The sequence below is a fragment of the Condylura cristata genome, unplaced genomic scaffold, assembly GCF_000260355.1.
Source record: "Condylura cristata isolate star-nosed mole 26May11 unplaced genomic scaffold, ConCri1.0 scaffold00015, whole genome shotgun sequence".
Lineage (NCBI taxonomy): Eukaryota > Metazoa > Chordata > Mammalia > Eulipotyphla > Talpidae > Condylura > Condylura cristata.
The window spans coordinates 34,254,938-34,275,232 of NW_004567116.1; the positions used below are offsets into that span (position 1 = coordinate 34,254,938).

A 20,295-nucleotide genomic window follows, 5' to 3' on the forward strand; every position below is an offset into this window, starting at 1 on the left:
GGACACACTCCCAGCCACATCAAAACTTGAAATCTGGTGTAACAAACAAACCCTACTTAGGAAGTTCCTCCATAGCCCAGAAAATAGTCCAAAGAAAACCCTAGAACTTCAGCTGTCCGGTAGTGCTGAAGGGAATATGCGGTGCTCACGTTTCTGCCTTGAACATTTGTATACACATCTCTCAGCCCAACCTTATTTTCTTTCCCATTTTCCTAATTTCTCCTTTTGCACTAGCTCGTTCCTTGACTGATCCAAGCACCAATCTTTTCCTCATTCATGAATTTGGAATAATACCTACCTTGCAAGGCTGTTAGGGTTAAATGAGATGCTCTGAGAAAGTGCCCCAGAGTATATAGTATGTGGCAGGTGCCTGTCACAGTGCCGTCAAGGACGTCACCACTGTCCCCAGCCCAGCTGCCGGGCTGTCCCCGGGCCAGGAAGGTGCTGGCAACACGAAGCCTCCTCCAGCCTCTGGGTGACTTTAGTCTGACCGCCTTCATCTTCTATGTCTGCTTCCGGTCACAACTGTAGCCTCCTTTGCTCTGGGCTGCGGACCTGCTACAAGCTGAAAAGAAAATACCCACGCATGGCCATACTGCTGAAACAGGTGTAGGGCCAGCAGGATCAAATGGCTGGATCTTCTTCCTGCCACCTGGGCCTTCCCCACCTTTCACAGCTCTCTGGTTTGTGTTGTCCTTAAGGCCAGGCCCACAGGAGCATTCAAGGTTCCAGCAAGAGTCTTCTAGTGGGCACAGCTGAAGAAGCAGCGAGGTGCTGCCCAGAGTCCTTAGCTCCATCTTGCTGCTCTTTCAGCCCTTCCCAGCCTCCGCAAGGCCTGGCTACCCTGGAACTGGAAGGGTGTGGTCAGGAGCAGTTTTGACTCATCTGCCATGAGATCCAATTGCAATGATGCCGTTTCTACCACCCTTCTATCCCTCTCTGAGAGTTGGGACTGAAGGAAGGAACGACATTGGGAAAACAGAGTTTTTTTTCCATTTTATGTGGGCAGGGTGGAGATTAAAGAAGCGCACAGCAGTGTTGAAACAATTCAAGTTTAATTTGCTGATATATGTTCTGTACTTAGACAAACACTAAATTCTACAACATACATAATGTCAACATGGGAAAATACCAACATTGTCGTTGCACATACCAATAAATAAATACATTTGCTCCAGAATACCAAAGGGTTTATTCAAAAAATCACTTAATAAAAGCACAGTTTTGCAAGTTTGTCTAAAACTCCAGATAATTTTGAACAAAAATAAAATGTCTGACCACTCCAAAATAGGAAAAGACAGTCTTGTGCAAAGAGACACACACATTCTAGGCATTATGGAAACTGGCTAAATGTATGCTCCCAGCAAGAGAAACGTTGCCTGTCTATCCTGACCAGTCCTTTTGTCACCAAGTGCAGGATTACAGAGGCAAGACTTGGCCTTCCCTTTCTGAGCCATTGAGTACCTCAGTCTCTTCTCCAGCTCTGTCTGGGCCTTGATGGGGGGGGGGGGGAGATAGGAAGGGCCAGGAGGAAAGGACAGGGCGTGACTTCTGTCTCAGGAAAGAAGGCACAGTGATGAGCTAGAAAGTAGTGATGAGAGCAAGGGTTAGCTTTCACACACTGAGCCCTAGTACAAGCTTGTCAGCCCGATCTCATTTGTAGAAAACAGACCCAAAACATTATATGATTTGCTCAAAACCTCAGAAGCAGCCAGGTGCAGTGGGGCTTCCTGTAAAACCAACTTACCTCTCTCAACTTGGTAGGAAAATTCAAACACCAAAACTGTCCCAATATTGCTGCTCTGCCTTCTCCCCACTACCCCGCGATGACAGAGAACTGCAAACTGGAGGCATGCAAGGACAGAGAGTCTGTCCTTCAGCCTGTCCTACGGGCAGCTTCATGCCTACCGGCCAGGACCCAGGGCAGTGCAGGGTCTAAGGGACCCAGGCAGCAGGGAAGTCAAGCCCACCTAGCGTGATATCCCCAAGAAAGCACACTCAGCCATCAGAAAGAATGTGCTGAGAGCCTCCTGGCAGCCTGAGCTCACAGCGATGTCATGGCCATGGTGAGTTCTAGCGAGGAAGGCCAGTGCTAACTGCAGTAAGGGAAAGCCAGGGGCCCCACCAGAGATGGGGTTTGTGCTTGCAGAACAGACATGGGAGTGGCCAGCCCCGCCTCTCCCCTCACTGCAGACCCCTCTGTGAGGAAAGCAAGGACTTCTGCTTCTATAATCGTTACCTTTCTTGTCGCTGGAGGTGGGCTCCAAAAGTTGTCTTCTGTGTTTATCACGTTGCTTGGCTCCCAGCCCATCCTCGGCATGGGTGTGGACTTCACATGCCTCTTCTGAACTAGTGTCGTGATTTTTAAGGCACATTCACTAGAATATGTTCAGATTCACCCAAAAGCATGCCGTGTAACACGCTGATTTCTTTAAGTAATGCAGAGTGAAAAATGACTCAGGGGACAGTGTCCTCCTGATCAGAGATGCTGGGAGAAAGTGTGGGCTCTTTTCCAGGTATGCTTTCTGGTTAAAGGGCGTGACAGGAAAAGCCACAGGTGATCATAACTACATCCTGTTCCTTTGCTACTCTTCCTCATAGTGTGATCACAAGAAGCCTCAGTTGGTTGCTTGCAGATTGCCCTTTTCCCCGAGTACACACAGACACATGGACACAGACAGACACAGAGCACCTTGAAGCCAGAAGGAAAGAAAAGCTAGAACTGGGCAAGTGAACTTCACCACTCTGCAGAGCTGTTGGGGGCAGAGGGTGTAGAATTTTGGGGGTTGGCTCCAGCAGTCGTCACAGGGATCAGCAGTCACAGAGAGCTGCCTCAGCCCCAGCTGCCCCACACCCTTAGGGGCTGACCACTCCACTGAGTTCCCTGCTCCACTAAGGGCCGTCTGGGTCGAGGGTGAGAAAGGCAAGATCTCGTACTGTGGGAGAGGCTGGGCCCAGGTGGTCTCAGTGGCCCTGGCAGCTTTGTGTCTTTGGGACCATGGCTGTGAGGCCAGTGGTCAGAGGGAATCAGCATTACAGGAACGGGGTTTCAAGAACAGACCTCGCGAGGCTAGGTCTGAAGCAGGTGACTCAACTGTTTTTGCTTGTCACTCAACGCCCAAAAGGGGTTTTGATGCCATGGCCTCCCTTCCTCCATGCCTTGGCTGGGAAGCCCAGTCCATGTTCCTGACCTCACTGAAATTTCTATCCAGCTCTTCTCCTAATAACCAGAGGACAAAGTAGAAGCCAAGAGTTTCCCACTGGGCTTCTGATTTCTCCACCCTGCCACTGGATCCCTCTTACTAGGGTCAAAATCAGCCTGTTCATAGAAGAGAAACAACTTGAGCAGCCTTTTGAGAGTCTTCTGTTTCCATCGCCCCAAGCATCAGCAGGTCTCTGCTTGAAGTCAGGGAAGAAGCGCAAAGCCAGGACGACAGAGGGAAGATGGCACCGCTCTTCACTGGGAAACGGGCCGCCAGTGTGGAGTCCCAGCGTCCTCAAAATGGTCCCAAGTTTAGAACTGTCTAGAACCCAGACCATCATGTAAATGAGAACTACATCACCGGAGGGGCTTCTCACAGGGACAGAAGCCCCTGCCGAGGTGCTGGCAGGTCCGAGCTGGACAGGCATGCCTGTCTTCAAGCGCTCCAGGTTACAAGGGAACGAGCCCACACTACCTCCACCCAGGCCCAAACAACCTCATCACCCACTACGGAGCCTCACTGACATGTTTCAAATGTGTTTTTTATTTTTTTTTTTTGAATCCTACAGAGCCTGTCCAAACAGACTGAAGTGAGGAAGTGGAGAACACCTTCTGCCTGCTTTCCACTGACCTGCTTTCCAACGAGGTGAGCAGCCTCTGATGGCATACCTGACAGACAGACAAGAGCATGGCGTTTCCAAGCCCTCAGGGTAGCTGGTGCCATCTCCAGAGAAGTGTGGTGGGGCAGAGACAGGCCCAGCCCTGGACATGCACACCCCACCATCACTTGCAGAGAGAGGCCAGCCGCCTTGCAGGGCTTGTCCTCTCAGGGACACAGGCCAGTGCTGGTCAGACTGGCCTGTAAAAAGCCAGGCAGTCCTCAGCAGGGAGCGTCCCAGCTTCCCATGGAAATGGTTTCAATTCCCCACATTAACGTTGACATTCTTTGTTCTCTGGAAAAGGCGAAAGGAGGATGTGTGAACTGAGTCCCAGGAAGGCCAGAGAGCCAGGGGTAGCTGTTTCTTGGGGGAGACTGGAGCAAAGGAACTGAGGAAGCTGGGTTCTGCATTCTGTGTCCCAAGCATGATCCACCAGAAGCGACAGGGCGGTTCTAGTTGATCTCTCAGGGCCCTGCTTCCTCTGATCTCTTGGATCCCAATATTCCCTGCCGTCTTCTCCCTGTACTATTCCCACCCGAACTACACACAGAAGCTTCAGCAACCACGACCTTAGTGGGAGCCAAAGGGCTGCAAAGAGTACCTGAAGCTGGGTCTTTCCTTCCTGGGGTGAGCCAGGGCTTAGGAATAGTGCCGTGCCAACAGGAGCCCCCAGGCACGGATCTGTGTGCAGGCCGGGTGGGGAACCTGGGCCCCCGTTTCCTGGGGTTGTGCAGGGGCTGCTGGGCAGAGTGCTCATGGGGTAGCCAACAGGGCTCTCAGGTCAGGCCCCATCCAGGGAGCCTGTGTCCCGCGGGCTCTGTTCTCTCAGACGTCAGGCCTCAGGGGCCAGCTTTGCGCTGCCTGAGAGCACAGAGAAAACCTAGAGAGACACCTGTGAGCAGGAACCTGCAGCCGATAACCAGTCAACTACAGTGAGGTCTCTGCAGTCCCAGCAAGGACCCCCGATCCCCACCCCCACCCCACCCCCCATAACCTTTCCCAGTTTGGGCTAAGGTTTTCTGGAGTTGGAGAACTTTCTGCAGCTGGAAGGGCCAGCCTGGTCAGCACGCACTTTGCCGGGTCGGGTCGCCATACCCCCACATGGACACGCACTCACTGCGCCCTCGCTGTGGGGTCCTGCCGCCTTCCGACTCCTGGGCTGCAAGGAAGGTGGGCCCGCAACCCTGCATTGTGCTTCCTCTCCCACTACGCCTCTTCCTGCCTTCCCTATTGAAGGGGTCACCCCCATGGCAAACACCACTGCAGCAGGACCAACCTGAATGTGGGTGTGTGTGGACCTTGGGGCTCAGAAATAATACACTCTGGTCCCTCCTCACACACACCCACTGCCTCCTCTGCCTTGGAAGAGAAGACTGAGGGGCCAGGTCCTGGCTGGCTGGGCCAGGGAGCCCACTGAGAGCCAGAGGCTAGTCTGGCAGGAGGCCTATGTACAGAGAGCAGGCAGGGCTGTCTCCACGGCAGGCAGCGGCGCCACTCCAGGCTGGGCAACCCCGAGGGGCACGAGGAGGCCTCTACTCGCAGGCCAGCTTGCTGTCGAAGCTGGACAGGGCAATGGCAAAGGCCTGCAGTGCACACAGTGGGTAGTTGTAATCCATGGTGAACACGTCCTCCGCGACCCGGCCAAACTGCATCACGATGTAGTCCGCTGGAGCCGGGCAGGGGCGCAGACAGGGAGACAGACAGAGGGCAGGGCAAGGAGGAGATGTGGAAGACAGACACCCAAACCACAGACGGAAAAGAAAGTGACAGAGATGCGGAGGCAATCGAAGCAGGCATAACAGGGTGGGGGGGGAGATGGCAAAGGGGAAAGGCGAGCACAAACGGGAGTGGGGAGAGGGGAAAGAGCATTCAGAGGGCCTCCCCGTGCACGGGACTGCCGAGCGCACAGAAAGGGGGGCAGGGCTCAGGGAGCGTCCTCCAGGCCCTCCCAGCCGTGGTCAGCCTGTCCTTCCCTTCGAGTGAAGCCCTGCAACCCCGGCCTTTCAACTCTGGCCAGTATGGGCTGGGCCAGGTGAGCCTAACTGAGCTAAGGGTGCCGGGTATCGTGTGGACGGGAGAGAGCAGGGGCAGACACTCACGGTCATTGCCATGGATGATCTGGAAGTTCTTCACGGAGGCCTGAGTGACGCGCCCGTGGAAGTTGAGCACGTAGGACTGGGTGTCGTCGTTCCAGACCGGTGTCTTGTTTTGCAGCTCGATGATGCTCTCTGTGTTCTTATTCTGCCAGCGGGCTAGCAGCGTCTCATGCTCCTGGGAGGACAGCCTTACCTGAGCCAAGGCCGGGCTGTGGCACCACAACCTCCCAGGAGACAGCTCTGTCCCAGGGGTGAGGACCTTGGATTTCCCTGGGCCCTCAGTGTGTCTCCTGCACTTACACACAGCAGCTGCAATTCTGTCCTTAGCTGCTCATGGAGAGCCCGGGGGATGGGAAGGGGTGGGGCAGGGCAGAGACTCACGTTGCGGGGGCGGATAGAGACTCTCTCATGGACCATGTTCATGCCCGGGACAATCACACTCATCTTCCGCGGCCCCTTGAAGCCTAAGACATTGGTCTCCTGAGAAAGAGACAGAGCTCAGCGTTGGCCATGTGAGGACTGCCTGCCTGCTGCAGCCTGGGGCGAGGCGGGTGCTGAAGAGGACAAACTGGTTTTCACCATCTCAACTTGGAGGTCCAGTCTGTCTCTAACTCACCCTGTCCATAACTGAGGTTCTGAGTCTCCAGCTGTCAAGCCCAGCTCTGCAGAGAGTCACCCACACCTCTTGTTTGCTCAGGCAAACTACTTGGAGTCACTCCTGGCTCCTTCCTCTCCTAACACCCCACTTCTAATCCATCAGCAAGTGCTGTCAGCTCTACCTCCAGATTACAACCAAGGTCTAGCCACGGGTCACGGTGAGTGCCTTCCGCTGAACTGTTTTCTCCTGCAGCCTGTCCAGACTCTACTCTCAATTATCTGCCCCACACACAGCAGCGTGAGGGCTCTGAGTCAGACTGTTTTCCTCCCCGTTCACTCAGGGTAAAAGCTGACTTTGACCTTGACCTGTGAGGCCTGACATCATGGCCCAATCACCTCCCTCTGCCTAACCCTGCATTCATCCTGCCCAGGATTCTCCCCTACATACCAAGCACCCAGGACGTCTGTGCTTGCTGTGTTCTCCCTGACACCTGCACACTGGCTCTCATTTCTTTCTGAACTTTGCCCAAGTGACAGCTGAGCGAGATGCCCCACCATCCTTCCTTAAAGCTCTGGCCATGTCAGATCCCCTCCTCCCTGCTTCGTTTTTTCCTTCCTAGCATTTATTTATGTTTTCTAGCTTGTCTCTCCTAATCACCCCCTAAGAGAGTAAACTGAGGACTGCTTTGATCACTACTCCAGCGTCAGGGCCTCCCAGTACTTGGGATGCAGTCAGGGCTCCCGGTTGGAGATTCCAGTTGCCTTCTCAAGACTGACCAGCAGGTGGCATCATTGGTCCATACAAATAGCAATGGATTCCCAGTCAGCCTCCAAGAAATACTCAAGCCCAAGTAGTCATTTATGAGCTGTGTGACACTGGTAAGGGATCCAACCTCAGTTTCCTCATCTCTGTAACAAAAATAATGGGATCGCACTCCTGTCGAACATCCAGTGAGATGACAGATTATGCAAAGGCCTGGGGCCTTGCACCATGTGGATGCCAAGGGAGGGCTGGAGAGGTACCAACAGGAATGGGCGTCCTGCTGCCTCCTCTCCCGGGAGCTCCCAGGCTGGGATGTACACAGCAGGAGCTGCCCAGGCAGATGGGGGTCTGTGTTGTAAGGAGAGAAGGAAAGGGTCAGGGTCCCTGCCCAGGCAAGGGCTGCCCACCTCTGGGCGGCCCACCTCTGAGCTGCCTTGTCTCCCCCAGGGTAGATGAAGCAGTCTCCAGGTCAGGAAGCAAGTCCTGGGTGCCACGTCTAACTCAGAGACGAGAGACCCCAGAACCCAAGACTCACATAGCAGACAGCTGCCAATTCCTGACGCAAGGTCCCGCTTTCCAAAGTAGAGGAAGATGCCTTCTGAGGGTTGACGCCATTGTCATAAACCGTGAACTTGGTGCCCATGAGGTTGGACCTGAAGGACAGGCACGATCAGGACGGGATCGTGTACGCTCTGCCCCAGAGCCAGACTAGCTCAGTCTCTCCCCCAAGGAGCTGCAGAGCACATGGGCTGGCCTGGGAGCATACTGCTCCGAGCCCCCAGCTTTTGCAAGTATTCATAGGTAGAAGGCCCAGCTGGACTTGTTCTGCATTGAATCAAAGCGCCACTCAGTTTAGTGGGAAAACTTCAGGGAGATACATTTGGGTTCCACAGAAATGGGGTGCTTCCCTTTGGAGGTGACCAAGCAGAATGGCATCTGGCAAGACTGTACTGGAGACTTGGCACCCTGTGGAGGTAGATGGGACAGTCTCTTCCCTCCCACTCAGCCTGTGGTCTTAGTCCTATCTCCAGCTTTTACTCTTTTTCTTCTGAGCTTTTACCTCTGCTCCCCAAATCTGGCCAGCTTCTGTCCCTCAGCAAGCCCACCCTCCTCCTGAAGCTTTCCCCAGCCCAAGGCTAATGGGGCTCTCCTCTCATCAGGGGACGCCCTGCCTTGTGGCACTGAGCAAGGGGCCAACACAGCTCTGCATTGCGGCCTACACCATCAGTGACATCTTCGGTGTGGTCAACCCCACTTAGGGGACCGGTACCTCCAGGGCCAGGGGTATGAGGCCTATCACCAGGTCTGGCCATGGGCTGGCATAGACCTGGCCACTGTTGGATCTGATGGACACAGCCCCTCCCCCCCCTGGGGACAGGAGCTGCCCTGGCAGAGACTGCCTCGACCCTCCCCCATCCCGTGAGAAGGGCAGGTACCGCAGTTTGCCGATGTAGCTGTCGCCTCCTCTAGACAAGTCTGTTGGGTCCACGGAGATGAGGTAATTGGATGTTTTACTCTTCTTTCTCTTCCTTCCCGCCAGGAGGAACACCTTGGGGAGTGGAGCTAGGTCACTTTCCAGACCCACAGGAGCTGCTCACTCCCGCCTTAACCCCAATTCCTGTGCACACCACACGTGTTGGTCACACACAGGCACCCACCGGGCCTGCAAGGCGGTGCTTGCTCCTTTGGGTCAGTGGAGGACCTGACACTTCCAGCCACGTTCGGGCCCCTCGGACTGCAAACCTGCCTACGTGACAGCGCCTGTGCAGGCCAACCTCACCTTCTTGCCATCCTCACGGTCCAGGTGCAGAAAGTAGGTGGGGTACATCCCCCGATCCATCCCCTTCTTGTCCCGCGTGATACGGCACTTGATGGTGATCCCCTGGGGGGCTGGCCTCAGTGCAAACTCCTCAAGGTCCTGGACCTCGACATCCGCCGACGGCTCTGGGGCTGTCGGGCTGGGGGCTGAGGCAGCCTCCTACAGGGAAGAAGGGGGCACCCTAAGGCCCAGAGGCCCAGGCAGCTGAAATGGCAGCGCAGGGCCCCTAGGATGTGGCCCTCGGCCCCTGGCCTGGCCTCAGCAGTCCCTGTGGTGCAGTGGGGTCACAGCACCCCAGAGGTCGTCACTTCCAACTCCAGCTACTCCAGCAACCCACTCTCCTGGCCAGGCTGACGAGAAGGCGAGGCAAGCCATCATTTCCCTCCAACCTGAGGAACCTGTGAACACTGCCGTCCACCCTCTTGCTGGGCCCAGACCACCCCGCTCACCCTGTTGGACTTCCTGCTAGTGGCGGAGCTGGGGCGCGTGTTGCTGTTCAGCTGGGAGGAGCTGGAGCTGTTCTCTTCCTCATCCTCCTCTTCCTCGTCAAAGCTCATGCTGCTGGACATGCCTGGGCCAGGAAGAGGAGCAGGAAAGGGTAAGTGGTTACCTCTACACACTGGGCCATTCGCGCAGACACGCACAGCCGTGGACACGCCCACACTTACACACTCGCATGCACGCACACACCCATACAGCCACAAGGGCACTGCTCAGGTGGACACATGACCGGGGCCGGTCACTGTCTTTGGGATCCCCCGCCCCTCCCCCCTAGCCGGCAGGTCCCGTCTCCTCTGTGCAGGGCCAGGCCTGCGCTGGCCTGCTCTGGTGCTGGGAACCTCCATTTCTGACTCAGGTCCATGAGAGGCTTGGCTGGCACAGACCATGGAATCTGCTTGGGAGAGGCCCTGCTCCTTACTCAGTCTGACATGTGGCTACCAGCTCTACCCAGAATGCCACCCCCGCCCTGTGCTGCCTGGACAACCCCATCTCCAGAAAGCCACCCCAGGTCTGACTTCTCTGAGTGTGTGCGGCACGCTGGGTCACCTCTGGTGCCCACTCGGGGCTGCCTGGGGCAGGGCTTAAGGGGAAGTCATCAGGGCAGCAGGCTTCCTAGAAGCTGCCTCTTAGCATCCTGGCCCTGCTCTCCCCCAGTTCATCAGGCATAAGGAAACTTTCTGCAAAGGGAGACTTTTCAGAGAAACAAAGAAAGGGATGATCTAGCCCCAAAGCTGGGCTTTCCTGGAGTGGATGAGGCCGGAGGTGGGCAGAACTGAGAGTGTGTGACTCTAGGGCGTATTTCTTTCTGTTTCACCTGGAGGAACCCCCACCATGAGCCCTGCCCGAGTTCTGATTGGTCTCCAGTGGACCCCCACCAGGGCCTGGGAGGGGCTGGTACAGATAGAGGAGGGCCTTGATCCCGAAGGAGGATACAGTGAGAACATGGGGCTGAGCTTTGCGGGGTGGCGCTGGACCCCCCCGGGGCTCACCCTTCCTCTGCATCGCGGCTCGGAGTTCCTGCCCGCTGGGCTGTGTGCCCCCACCAGCCGCCGTCTCCCCTGCGTCCTGGGCACGGTCCGACTGGCCCACAGTCAAGATCTGCACCGGGCCTCGGGCCTCGGACTTGTCTTCTGCCAGTGCCTCTGGCCCGCCAGTGCCTGCAGGCCGGGGACATTCCTGAGCCCCAGCAGGGGTGGGAGGGGGTGGGGGGCTGGAGGGGCTGGATCCTCAGATGTCCAGCAAGGAGGTGAAGGATGGGGTGGGGAAGCGCTCTGACATGCTTGGTTTGCAAAACTGACTTTAAAGAAACTAATGACTACTGTCAGCCTCTTAATGATCTGTATGTTATGAAGGAACACGGGCTTCATTTCTTCTGAAAGGCCTCACCTCCTGGGGCAGTCGGCAGCCATCTACAAAACCAACTGCATTGGGAAAAAACAGGCTGGCAGAGAGGGCTGATGCAGACCACCGCGGAGGCCACCACTCGCGCACGGACATGGCAGCTCCACCTGCTAGTGCCGGGCCCCTCCCCCCCACACTCCTCTCTCTCTCAAACACACACACACGCACACAGTGACACACACACTGTTTAAAACATCTGGGATCCCTTGAGAAAGACCATGGTGAGCACATCACCTCCCCAGGGAGGACCTTCACCCCACCTGGGTCTTTCTACTTAGGCACCAGAGCTTCAGTGAAAGAGGGCAGGGTCCACACAGGTGGACCCTGCTTGGTGGGGCTGTGCCCCAGATGCTCAGTCAGCTCAGCACACCTATGAAGCCTGACACCACTCCCAACTGTGACCCAGAGGCCTAGAAATTACTGTCCATGCCAGAGGGTTCAGGAAATGAGATGCCCAGCCAGTAGGGATGGGACCCGGGTGGGGTGGATGTACCTGTCCTTGATCTCTGGGAGTCTTTTCTGGAGAGAGGGAGGAATGGAAGAACAGAATGGTCCTCAGACCCACAGGGTAGGGCTGGGGCTCGAGTGGAGCTGAGGAAGCATCTGTGATGAGTGAGTGCTGTACCATACGGTGCCTGGAGGAGTGAGGTGGGTGTCCCTGCCCATGCTGAGTGAGAGCCCCCATAGTCAGGATGGAGGCAGAGGGAGCTCAGGCCCAGCAGAGAGGCTTCTGGGTCACAGCTGAGCTGGACTTCTCTTCCTGGCCGCATGGAGGGCAGGGCGTGTCTGTACCCAGAAGCCAGCCTGGAGGTCCTATGAGCCAGCTAGGTGGGGGCTGATTGCCATTCCATGCCTTCACTGGGGTCCCCTGTGCTGTCCCCCACCTCCAAATCTGGAAGAGAGTAAGTCTCCACCCACCCCACCCCCAACCAACAGTGGAATCCAGACCTCCAGGGGAAGGGGTGTTAGTGAAGATGAGCCAACCTTTATGCCTCCCCTTCTTCTCCTTCCTGGAGGCCCCACCCTGGCCCCCTGCTGCAGCTGCTGCCTTGGTTCTCTTGGCTGAGGCTGGTGCTGATGGGTGAGCAGCTCCCAGCTGCACGGTGGTGAGTGAGTCGGCCTCTTGAACTGCTCAGGCACCAGACCAAGATAGGGGGAGGGAGGGAGGAGAGAGGAGGAGAGGGCACAAGAGGTGAGACCAGAGTCCAACTTAAAACACACTTCTGTCACTTCACTCCTAGGTCCCTCTACCACCACCAAGCCCCACCAGGGCCTCTGAGCCACCACTTGGGTCCACAGGGTCAGGGCAGGCTCATCTGTACCCGGACAACCAAGCACAGCCCAGCACGACAAAGTCAACGGCTGGTCAAGCTGTGATCAACGGAGATGCAGAAGAACCCAAGCCCTGTACCAATAAGCAGATGGAGCCTGGCAAGGAAGGAGGGAGCACTCAGATGGTCACTGCAGATGGGGGGATGGAGACAGAAAAGGCTGTGTCTTCTGCAAGAGACCACAGCCAGGGATGTGCTCCAGGGAGCCTGCAGAGGCAGCAGCATAACTAGGGGATACAGGAACTACACCCACCAATAGTGAAATCTGGAAGGTCACAGCTGGATGAGTCCTTCAGCGGCTTAGTCTCTGATTTCTCACTTGCCTGATAATGTAGACCAAGGGTCTCCTGCATGTCTGGCTCCTCCACCTCCCACCCCCCACCTTGGCCTCACTCAGCCTCAACCTCTGGGTGCCCGAGGCCTTTCAGCACCTGCTCATATTGGACTTGCTGTGTCCACGGGGGCCTTGCTGTGGCTGCTCCTGCTGCCCGGGCTGCCCTCACTACTGCGCCACCCGCACCCCGGCCCCGCTGCCCCGTTAACTCGTCTCATCCTGCAGGTCCAGCTCAGGTGATCCCCCCTCAGGGAAGCTTTCTCTGACTTCCATTGGGGCCAGGCTGTGGTTCACGCAGAGCCCGGCTGCTTCTGCACACCTGAGCTGATGCACTCAACTCTATGGTGCCTCCCAGGTGTTAAACTTCAGGAGAGAGCAGAGGCAGGGCCTCACCCTGGACCCCCAGCTTCGAATCCAGAACCTGATACAAAGCAGGCCCTCAATAAACATTTAAGAAAGGCACATAACAAGGTATGCTGGTGGCGATCATTTCATAAATATATACAAATATAGAGTCATTTCCTACTCTACCTGAGGCTAATATGTGTCAGTTATATCCCAATTAAAAAAGTCTGCTGAACCCATGCTGAAGTTTAAAAGATAAAAACTGGATGGATATATAACATGACTGCACTGCCAAAAGGTAGAAAACTGTTCACCAGGACGAAGGTGAGTCATGTCAAACTCCCCCGCCTCTGGGAATGGTCCCTTGTACTTAACACCAGCAGCCAGCAGAGGGCAGTGCAGGAGGCCGCTAATGCCTGAGGCGGCAGGGATGCTCCTGGACACAGCACACCCAGCCACCTGCCACAGCGTGGCAGCTTCTCCCAGGCTCCACTCGGGGCTGGCAAAGCCTGGATCCCAGAGAAACAGCAACACCAGCTTGCTCTGCAGTCTCACAAGGAAGAACCGTCAGCTAATTGGGCCCTGGACACACCATGGCTGCTTTGACTTCCAAAGCCCCGAGACAGAATTTTCCTACCTTTGTTAGGGAGGAAGTAGATTCAGCAGGTAAAAGTGACTGATGCAGTCACTGGGAGCAGGGGACCAGAAGTGGCACAGGCTTGGCCGAGCCACCAGACAGCGGGTGGCTTCCCTGAGGGGCACCTCCACCACCAGCCTTGGCACAGCACAGGGGAATGCGAGGAGACTGCTGGAAAGGGTGGGGTCGGGCCAGTTCCATGTGGGCAGCCAGTGATGCCTCTCCAAGAGAGCAGCGCTGGGTTGAGGCCCCGTCCCCTGCTCTGAAGGGCATCAGGTGGGACACGGACACACTGCTTGCCCAGGGCATTTACTGGGCAGGACGGTCCTCACAGGGAGCCTGGAATCAGTCGGGCCTGGGTTCCTGGGCTCACCCCACTGCTCCCTAGCAGTCTATCATGTTCAAGTTCTTGAACCCTCAGAGTCATCTTCCTGATCCAGTGGGACGCGAGTGACTGTGAGGATTAAATGAGACAATGCAGGCAAAGCGGCCAGTGTCATGCCCCCCCCACCCGGGGAAATGACTGGAGACACCCTTTATTATTAGGGGCTTCCTCAGGGGGGCTGCTGGCATGCTGTGATAGGCCAGGAGCAGGGTCTAATGCTGCAGACAAGACACCACTGTCTGTCCTGGCAGACAAGGGGATGCGGTGGGTTACGGGCTGCATGAGCAGAACCTGAGATAGTAAAGATGCCTGACCTAAGGCAGTGAGCGCAGTTCACCCTGGCTGGAGGCTCCAGATCTTGAAGCTACAGGAGGGCACCAAGGTGGCTGAGGTTCTTCTCCACTGCGAAAGCCACTATAGTCAGTGGGTGACGAGGCAGCTGCTGGACTCCTGGCACCCACAGGGGCAGCGTGGACTGGGTCTGAGTCCCGCTTTCAGGTACACAGAGATCAACCCCATCAAGCCTGAGGTCCACTTAACCTAAGCAGGTGAGGGTCTCGAGCACAGGGAGGCAATGGAGTCCTTGCCCCAGCCCAGGCTGAGCTGCAGAGACTGGCCCCGAAGAGGGTCCGCTGGGGACCTGAGCGCAAGGGCAGGAACTGGAGGCTGCAGGTCGCCACGGCTCTCTGAAGGGACCTGCAGGTCTGTGCCAGGTAAACCGAGGGGTGGGGAGACCACGGAGGGAGGGAACAGGGTTCTCGCTGGCATGGGGCAGGATGCTGAGAGGATTCCTCTCGGGAGGCAGAACCCCAGCGGGGAGTGGACTTCTGCCCTGGTAGCAGCCTCCTGCTTTCAGGAAACCACTCCGCTCAGAACCACGAACTTTCAACTCCCACACCTATGAAGTTCCAGCCAAGCTGCAGGTTCCAACCTCTCCCGCTCGCCCTGCTCCAGTGTCCACCTGGGCTGGAAGCCATCTTCGGCCTGCCAGGAGCCTCTCACCAGCTAAGGTCAGCATGAAATCGCTGAGGGCTCCCTAAACATGCAGGGGTGCAGCTGCGGCACAGGGCAGTGGGCAGGCCGTACCTTGGTAGCTGGTGCTGCCACTGAGGTAGGACTCCACCAGGGGGGCCTGCTCCTCCGACTGCCGGGCCCGCCGGCCGCGGGGCCGCCCATCGGCATTGGCCTGCACCATCAGGGGCTCCTGGCGCTTCTTCTTCTGCTTCTGCTCCAGCAGGGCCCGCTACAGAGATGGAAAATGGCACAGAGGTGGGGGGGTAGCCGGAGAGGGCACCTCTTCACCTCCACCAGGAAGGCAAGGCCCCCAGAATGGGACTGAAAGCCCTGCTCACAGGGTTCAAGAGAAGGCATGGGATCCAGAGCCTATTGGGGGCCAAGGTCTCATGTCTTTGGTGTCCCTCGATTTGGGGTCCAGCTAAAGGAGGCAAACAGCCCAGGAAGCTACCCAGACATCAGGCCCCTGTTGGCAGCCACCCCAACTGCCAGGCAGGCAGAGCCCCGTGAACCAAGTATGCAAGTGCTGAGCTGATGAGGTCCTCCTCTCACCTTCAGATAAGATCACACCCCAGACAACCCACTCCCCCTTCCCTGGGAACTCCTGGCCAGGCTGACAAGTGTTGACTGCCCTCCGCCCAGGCCCAGCCTCACTCACCTGCCGGTCAAGCTTCTGCTGCCTCAGGTTGCTGCCCTCATCATCTAAGACACTGCAGAGGGAGAGAGGCTGTTCAGGGCCTGCCCGCCACGTGCCAGGATACAGCCCAGAGTCCCTGCGGCCCCAGCCCAACCGGGTTCTTTAGGCCCTCCCGTCTCATGGCTCCTGGGCCGCAGAGGGCCCACATGGGAGTGGGAGAAGGAGACCTACTAGCTGGAGGTCAGCTCCAGACAAAAAAGCTTGAGCCACATTTCTATGACTTTGCGAACTTATCTCCTGCTGTGGTCTCTGCTGCCCCCAAGGACTACCCAGTGAGAAGGGCTCCAGGGCATATAGAAGACCTTCCCTGAGGCACAGGAGAGGCCAGGACTGATCCCGGGGCCCTGCCCAGAGGCGTTAGGTGCAACCAGGTCCAAGGTCTCACACCCAGAGAGCTCACCAGATCCCCCCCCCCACCCCGTCCTATCCATTTTAGGGGAGCTGGGGCAGACCCTCTCCCCTCTGTGCACAGCATAGCCCCTGAGTCCCCAGGTAGCAATGAGCAGTGCTGACAATGCTCCCTGGGGCTGAGGGTCCCCTGATTTGGGAGAAGGAGGCTGAGACCAGCCAGTCACTCAGACAGCGCTAGGGTTGGTGGAGATGTCTGCAGGGGGTGACAGTTCATGAACTGTCCACAGGCAACCAGCTAGCAGGCCCTTCTCTGGCCACAGACAGGGTACAGGAGACACAGGGTATCAGGCCCTTGAGTCCCTGAGGTCTTGGGACACACTGCCCCATCTCATACAGACTGGCCTGGCCTCCCAGGAAGGCGGGTAACAAGTAGAGAGCTGGTAACTGTAAGTACTTCGCTTTTTTCCTAGTCTAGGATATGCATGAGACCTGTACCCACCTGCTATAAAAGCCTTCCCCCAGCACAGAGATGAGCTGCATGGGAGGGGGGAGGTGGAGCTTGAAGACAGGAGTTCTGGGAACAGCCCTGGACTGCCCTAACCTATCTATGCTGGAGTCTGCCCCTGAACGACACCCCAGACCCATGGCGGGGAGGGGATCTGCACAGGCAGGCCTGAGTGCCCTGGGCTCATGTCTGAGGTTGCCAGCAGGCTAGGAGTTTATGTCATGTACCTCACATGTTGGGGGCTCAAGAGTGTTTGTGCATCTCTGTATGCACGCGCCGACCTGGGCTTGTCTGCATGCCCAGACACAGCTGTAGACAGCCGTGCCAGAGGCCCGGAGGGTGCGCCTGTGTGCAGGTAAGTAAGGTACGCATGAGAGGGGAAAAGGAGGTCACATCACCCAGAGGGTACAGTGAAACTCTGTCAACCCCCTCAGCTCCTCACCCAGCCAAGAGCAGCAGCCCTTTGCATCCGAACAATCCAACTGAAAGGTACCCTAGCTCATCTTTGTGCTGCGGGAAGGCAGCCAGAGAATGGCAGAAAGGCCACAGATACAGGAGTCCCTACCCCGCAGGCCTCACCAGGCCGCTTCCCTGGCCACAACCTATGAGCACACTGTCTGCGTTTAACTATCAGCTGTGCTGCCCACTCGACGTCTGAGGTGACCTTTCCCAATACCCTGGGCTGCTCTGCGCTCAGAAGAACCCCTACTGAGACCTGGGCTTTGCACACCACAGCCTCTTTCTCCAGCAACCTGGCGGCCAGAGCACAGGAGAACACTCCTTGACAGAGGGGCTGCTGTGTCCACGCCCATGCTTCTAGACCAGGGGCTGTGCATGTGGGGCTCCCCAAGGGCACCTCTAGGATGGAGGACAGGGAGCCAGCTCCTGTATTCCAGCTTGCTGGTTTGGAAGGTGTCTGATCACAGAAGGTGGGCACCACCAGCCCGAGGGCGGCCACGGACTTCTGGACGGAGGGTGAGGCACCGGGGTGAGCTGGTGCCGGGGCACCGCCAGGGCTGGTGCTACAGCTCTCATGCCTGTCTCTGGACCTTAAATGCAGGCCTGATGGAATGATCAAGGACAAAACATCTGCTCCCACACAGATGAGTCTCCAAACCTCTGTGGGTGTGGTCTGCTGCAAAGGCAGCGTGTGTCTGTCCACCAGTCCCAGGATGGGAGGCAGCTGCAGGCTGGGCTGTGTGAGCACCCGGCTGGCGGGAGCCCCAGGGCCCCACAGCCAGCTCCGCTCGCCAAGCTCTGTGCCGGGCATGCACGGGGCGGCTGCCCTCTCCGTCATGCTAGCGGCCTGGCCACAGCCCCCACGTGACCCCACCCCCACTTGGCCAGCAGGGGAGGCCATTTCATGGCTTCCTGGGACGATACAGAGCACTCACACTTTCCCTGGGCAGGGCCTGGGCAGGACAAAGAAGAGAGCTTCTGTGGGGCTGACACCAATAATCAGGGTCACTTAGGAAACAGGACGCCGACCCAAGAGGTGGGGCCCCACTGGCAGAGCTGCCTCTGGACTGCGGGGTCACACTGGCTGCTCAGTGGTCAACAGGTAGTCTCTCCAGTGCTTTCACTGCCGGGCCTCCCAATGTTCTTATCTGGGCAGTGGGGGCATTTCCTATGTCCCCCCCACCCCCCAGCCCCAATGCCACGGACTTTCCAGAGCCTTCCAGCAGAGGAGCTGCTTTCAGGAAAACATGACTTCCTCTTCCTCTGTCCCCCCGCATCCCTGCTGGGGGACAATGACAAAAAGCCACCGCCTTAGTAACACTGATTTCCAGTGAGATCTTGAGTAGAATGGAATTAACCCCTGGCCTTCAGAGAAGGATGGATGAATCCAAGGGCTTCTGAAAAGAGATTCCAAAAACCTCCGATGCCCTGGAAGAGCCCAGAGAGCCGCCCGCCCCCTCAGTCACCATCAGGCCTGCTGGAGCCATGCGAGGAGGGAGTGTGCCTGGCTGGGGGTGGCAGCCGGAGTGGGGCATCAGCCTGTGCCTGGTGAGGATGGAAGGGCCTGCTGGGCAAGGCCCACACAGGAAGGCTGACACATACCCAGTGAGGAGGCCCCCGAGGGGATCCTGCACACTCAAGCAGGGCGCAGCCGCAGTTCTGGGAGAAACGCATAGGACGGAGGTCGACTCCGAGCACTGCCCCGACAAGCCTGCACGGGGTGGGTGTTCCCACCTGACACTACCTGGAGCTCACAACATCTGTTCTGATGACCAGCAAGGACTCCCCTGCAGACAGCAGCTGCTGGGGGACAGCCACAAGGAAGCTGACTAGGGAGAGCAGAGCCTCAGCACCTCCCGCGGCCCCCAGCAGAGGGCCCTGCCTCTCCTCACTCACTCAGCGCCTCTCCTCGGAGTCCTCTCACTGATGCTCCGTGGCCAGCAGGCGCTGTCCTGGGCGGCACTAAGCGATAACCACAAGGAGACAGTAATGGCTTTTTAATGACTCGGGCTCCAATTACGGAATCGCCGCCAGGTCCAGGGCTGCCAGCTGCAGCCCCGCCAGGGGACTCGGGGAAGGAGACAGGACACTGATGGATGCGTCTCCCGCTGACCCTGGCGGCTCCTTTATTCTGGTCGCCGCCTTCTGGGGGCGAGACCAGGGAGACCCATGACAGCACAGGCTACTGGGCCACAAGAGCCAGAGAAAGTCTGTTGACCCACCAAACCCTCTATCTGCCCAGGGCCCACAAGTGGCACCTTCACCTCCAAGGAGGCAGCGCTTCTCCGAGCCCGTATTCCCCCCAAGACACCCGCCAGAGCTGAAGAGTGAGCCATACGTGACAACAAATGAGGCAGGGCTCCTCCTCTCTGTGTGTACGCCACCCTGCACGCCCCAGCTGATCCACCAGAACTGACCAGAGGCCTGCAGGCCAGGTCAACAGAGGGGCAGCCCGTTCCCCACGCGGACTTTGCCCCTCAGCTGTTTCCCTCAGTTGCAGTGCTGTCTGTCCCTGCTAGAATAGGGCATCAGGGACGTGGGCTGTCAGAGGAGAAAAGACCACTAGGGTACCTGGCCGCATCCCACTTCCACCCCCTGCCAATGTCAGACCCTGAAATGTCAGTTCTGTGGCTTCCATTGCCTGGTAACGGCTTGGAGCGCAGCAGGGATACTTCGAGGGTAGAACAGGGACAGTGCCAGAGGGAGAGGATGGTGATGCTCTTGCAGGGGCTCCCCAGAGGGCACCGCCACTGCGGCCACAGCACCCGAACTCACCGGCGCATCAAAACCTCTAGGGTGTTTGGCCCTGGTGTGGAAACTCAGAACTGCGGCAGAAGATGACCAGAGTCAATCCCCCACCTCACTGGGTTTTTTTTTAGCAACTGACACGGGTGACTGTAATGCTCGGCCAGGGCAGTGGAGACCTCGAGCCACACCTGGTAGGCTCTGGCAGCGAGAAGAGGAACTAGGCAGCTCCTCTGAGGCTGGGAGTATGGAAATGTCGCCTTTATGTCCAGACAGGGGAAGGGGAAAGAGTCCGGGGAGGAGCCTAGCACACCGGTCACTAGGAGCAAGTCACAGTCGTGGAACATTGTCTCCAGGCCAATGAGAACACACCGGGCAACAGCCAGTGTCCACATGGATGGAATCACAGTCGGAGGAAACACAGCTGGAGGAAACACACCAGTGGAATCACAGC

General features: G+C 57.4%; 1 protein-coding gene and 1 long non-coding RNA gene across 5 annotated transcripts in view; one reads left to right on the plus strand and one right to left on the minus strand.

The window, feature by feature from the left end:
* Nucleotides 1–4,845: 4,845 nt before the first annotated feature.
* The window catches only part of TUB (tubby bipartite transcription factor), a 71,611-nt gene continuing 56,161 nt past the window's right edge, over nt 4,846–20,295 (minus strand). For 2 of the 4 annotated variants that reach the window (XM_004683080.2, XM_004683081.2), the window contains exons 2-12: nt 15,743–15,794; nt 15,157–15,313; nt 12,023–12,166; nt 10,627–10,794; nt 9,586–9,707; nt 9,098–9,295; nt 8,754–8,866; nt 7,853–7,970; nt 6,339–6,437; nt 5,961–6,132; nt 4,846–5,527 (exon numbers count right to left, since the gene is read on the minus strand). In XM_004683080.2, coding sequence (XP_004683137.1) covers nt 5,394–5,527; nt 5,961–6,132; nt 6,339–6,437; nt 7,853–7,970; nt 8,754–8,866; nt 9,098–9,295; nt 9,586–9,707; nt 10,627–10,794; nt 12,023–12,166; nt 15,157–15,313; nt 15,743–15,794 — 1,477 coding nt within the window. In that variant the 3' untranslated portion in view covers nt 4,846–5,393. Of the gene's footprint in view, nt 6,133–6,338; nt 6,438–7,852; nt 7,971–8,753; nt 8,867–9,097; nt 9,296–9,585; nt 9,708–10,626; nt 10,795–12,022; nt 12,167–15,156; nt 15,314–15,742; nt 15,795–20,295 lie in introns of all 4 variants that reach the window. The other 2 variants (XM_012725458.1, XM_012725459.1) reach the window with 2 other exon arrangements.
* Nucleotides 6,471–9,571, plus strand: LOC105853681. The gene is made up of 3 exons (XR_001145476.1): nt 6,471–6,772; nt 8,858–9,130; nt 9,486–9,571. It is a non-coding gene; the product is annotated as an uncharacterized LOC105853681 (long non-coding RNA).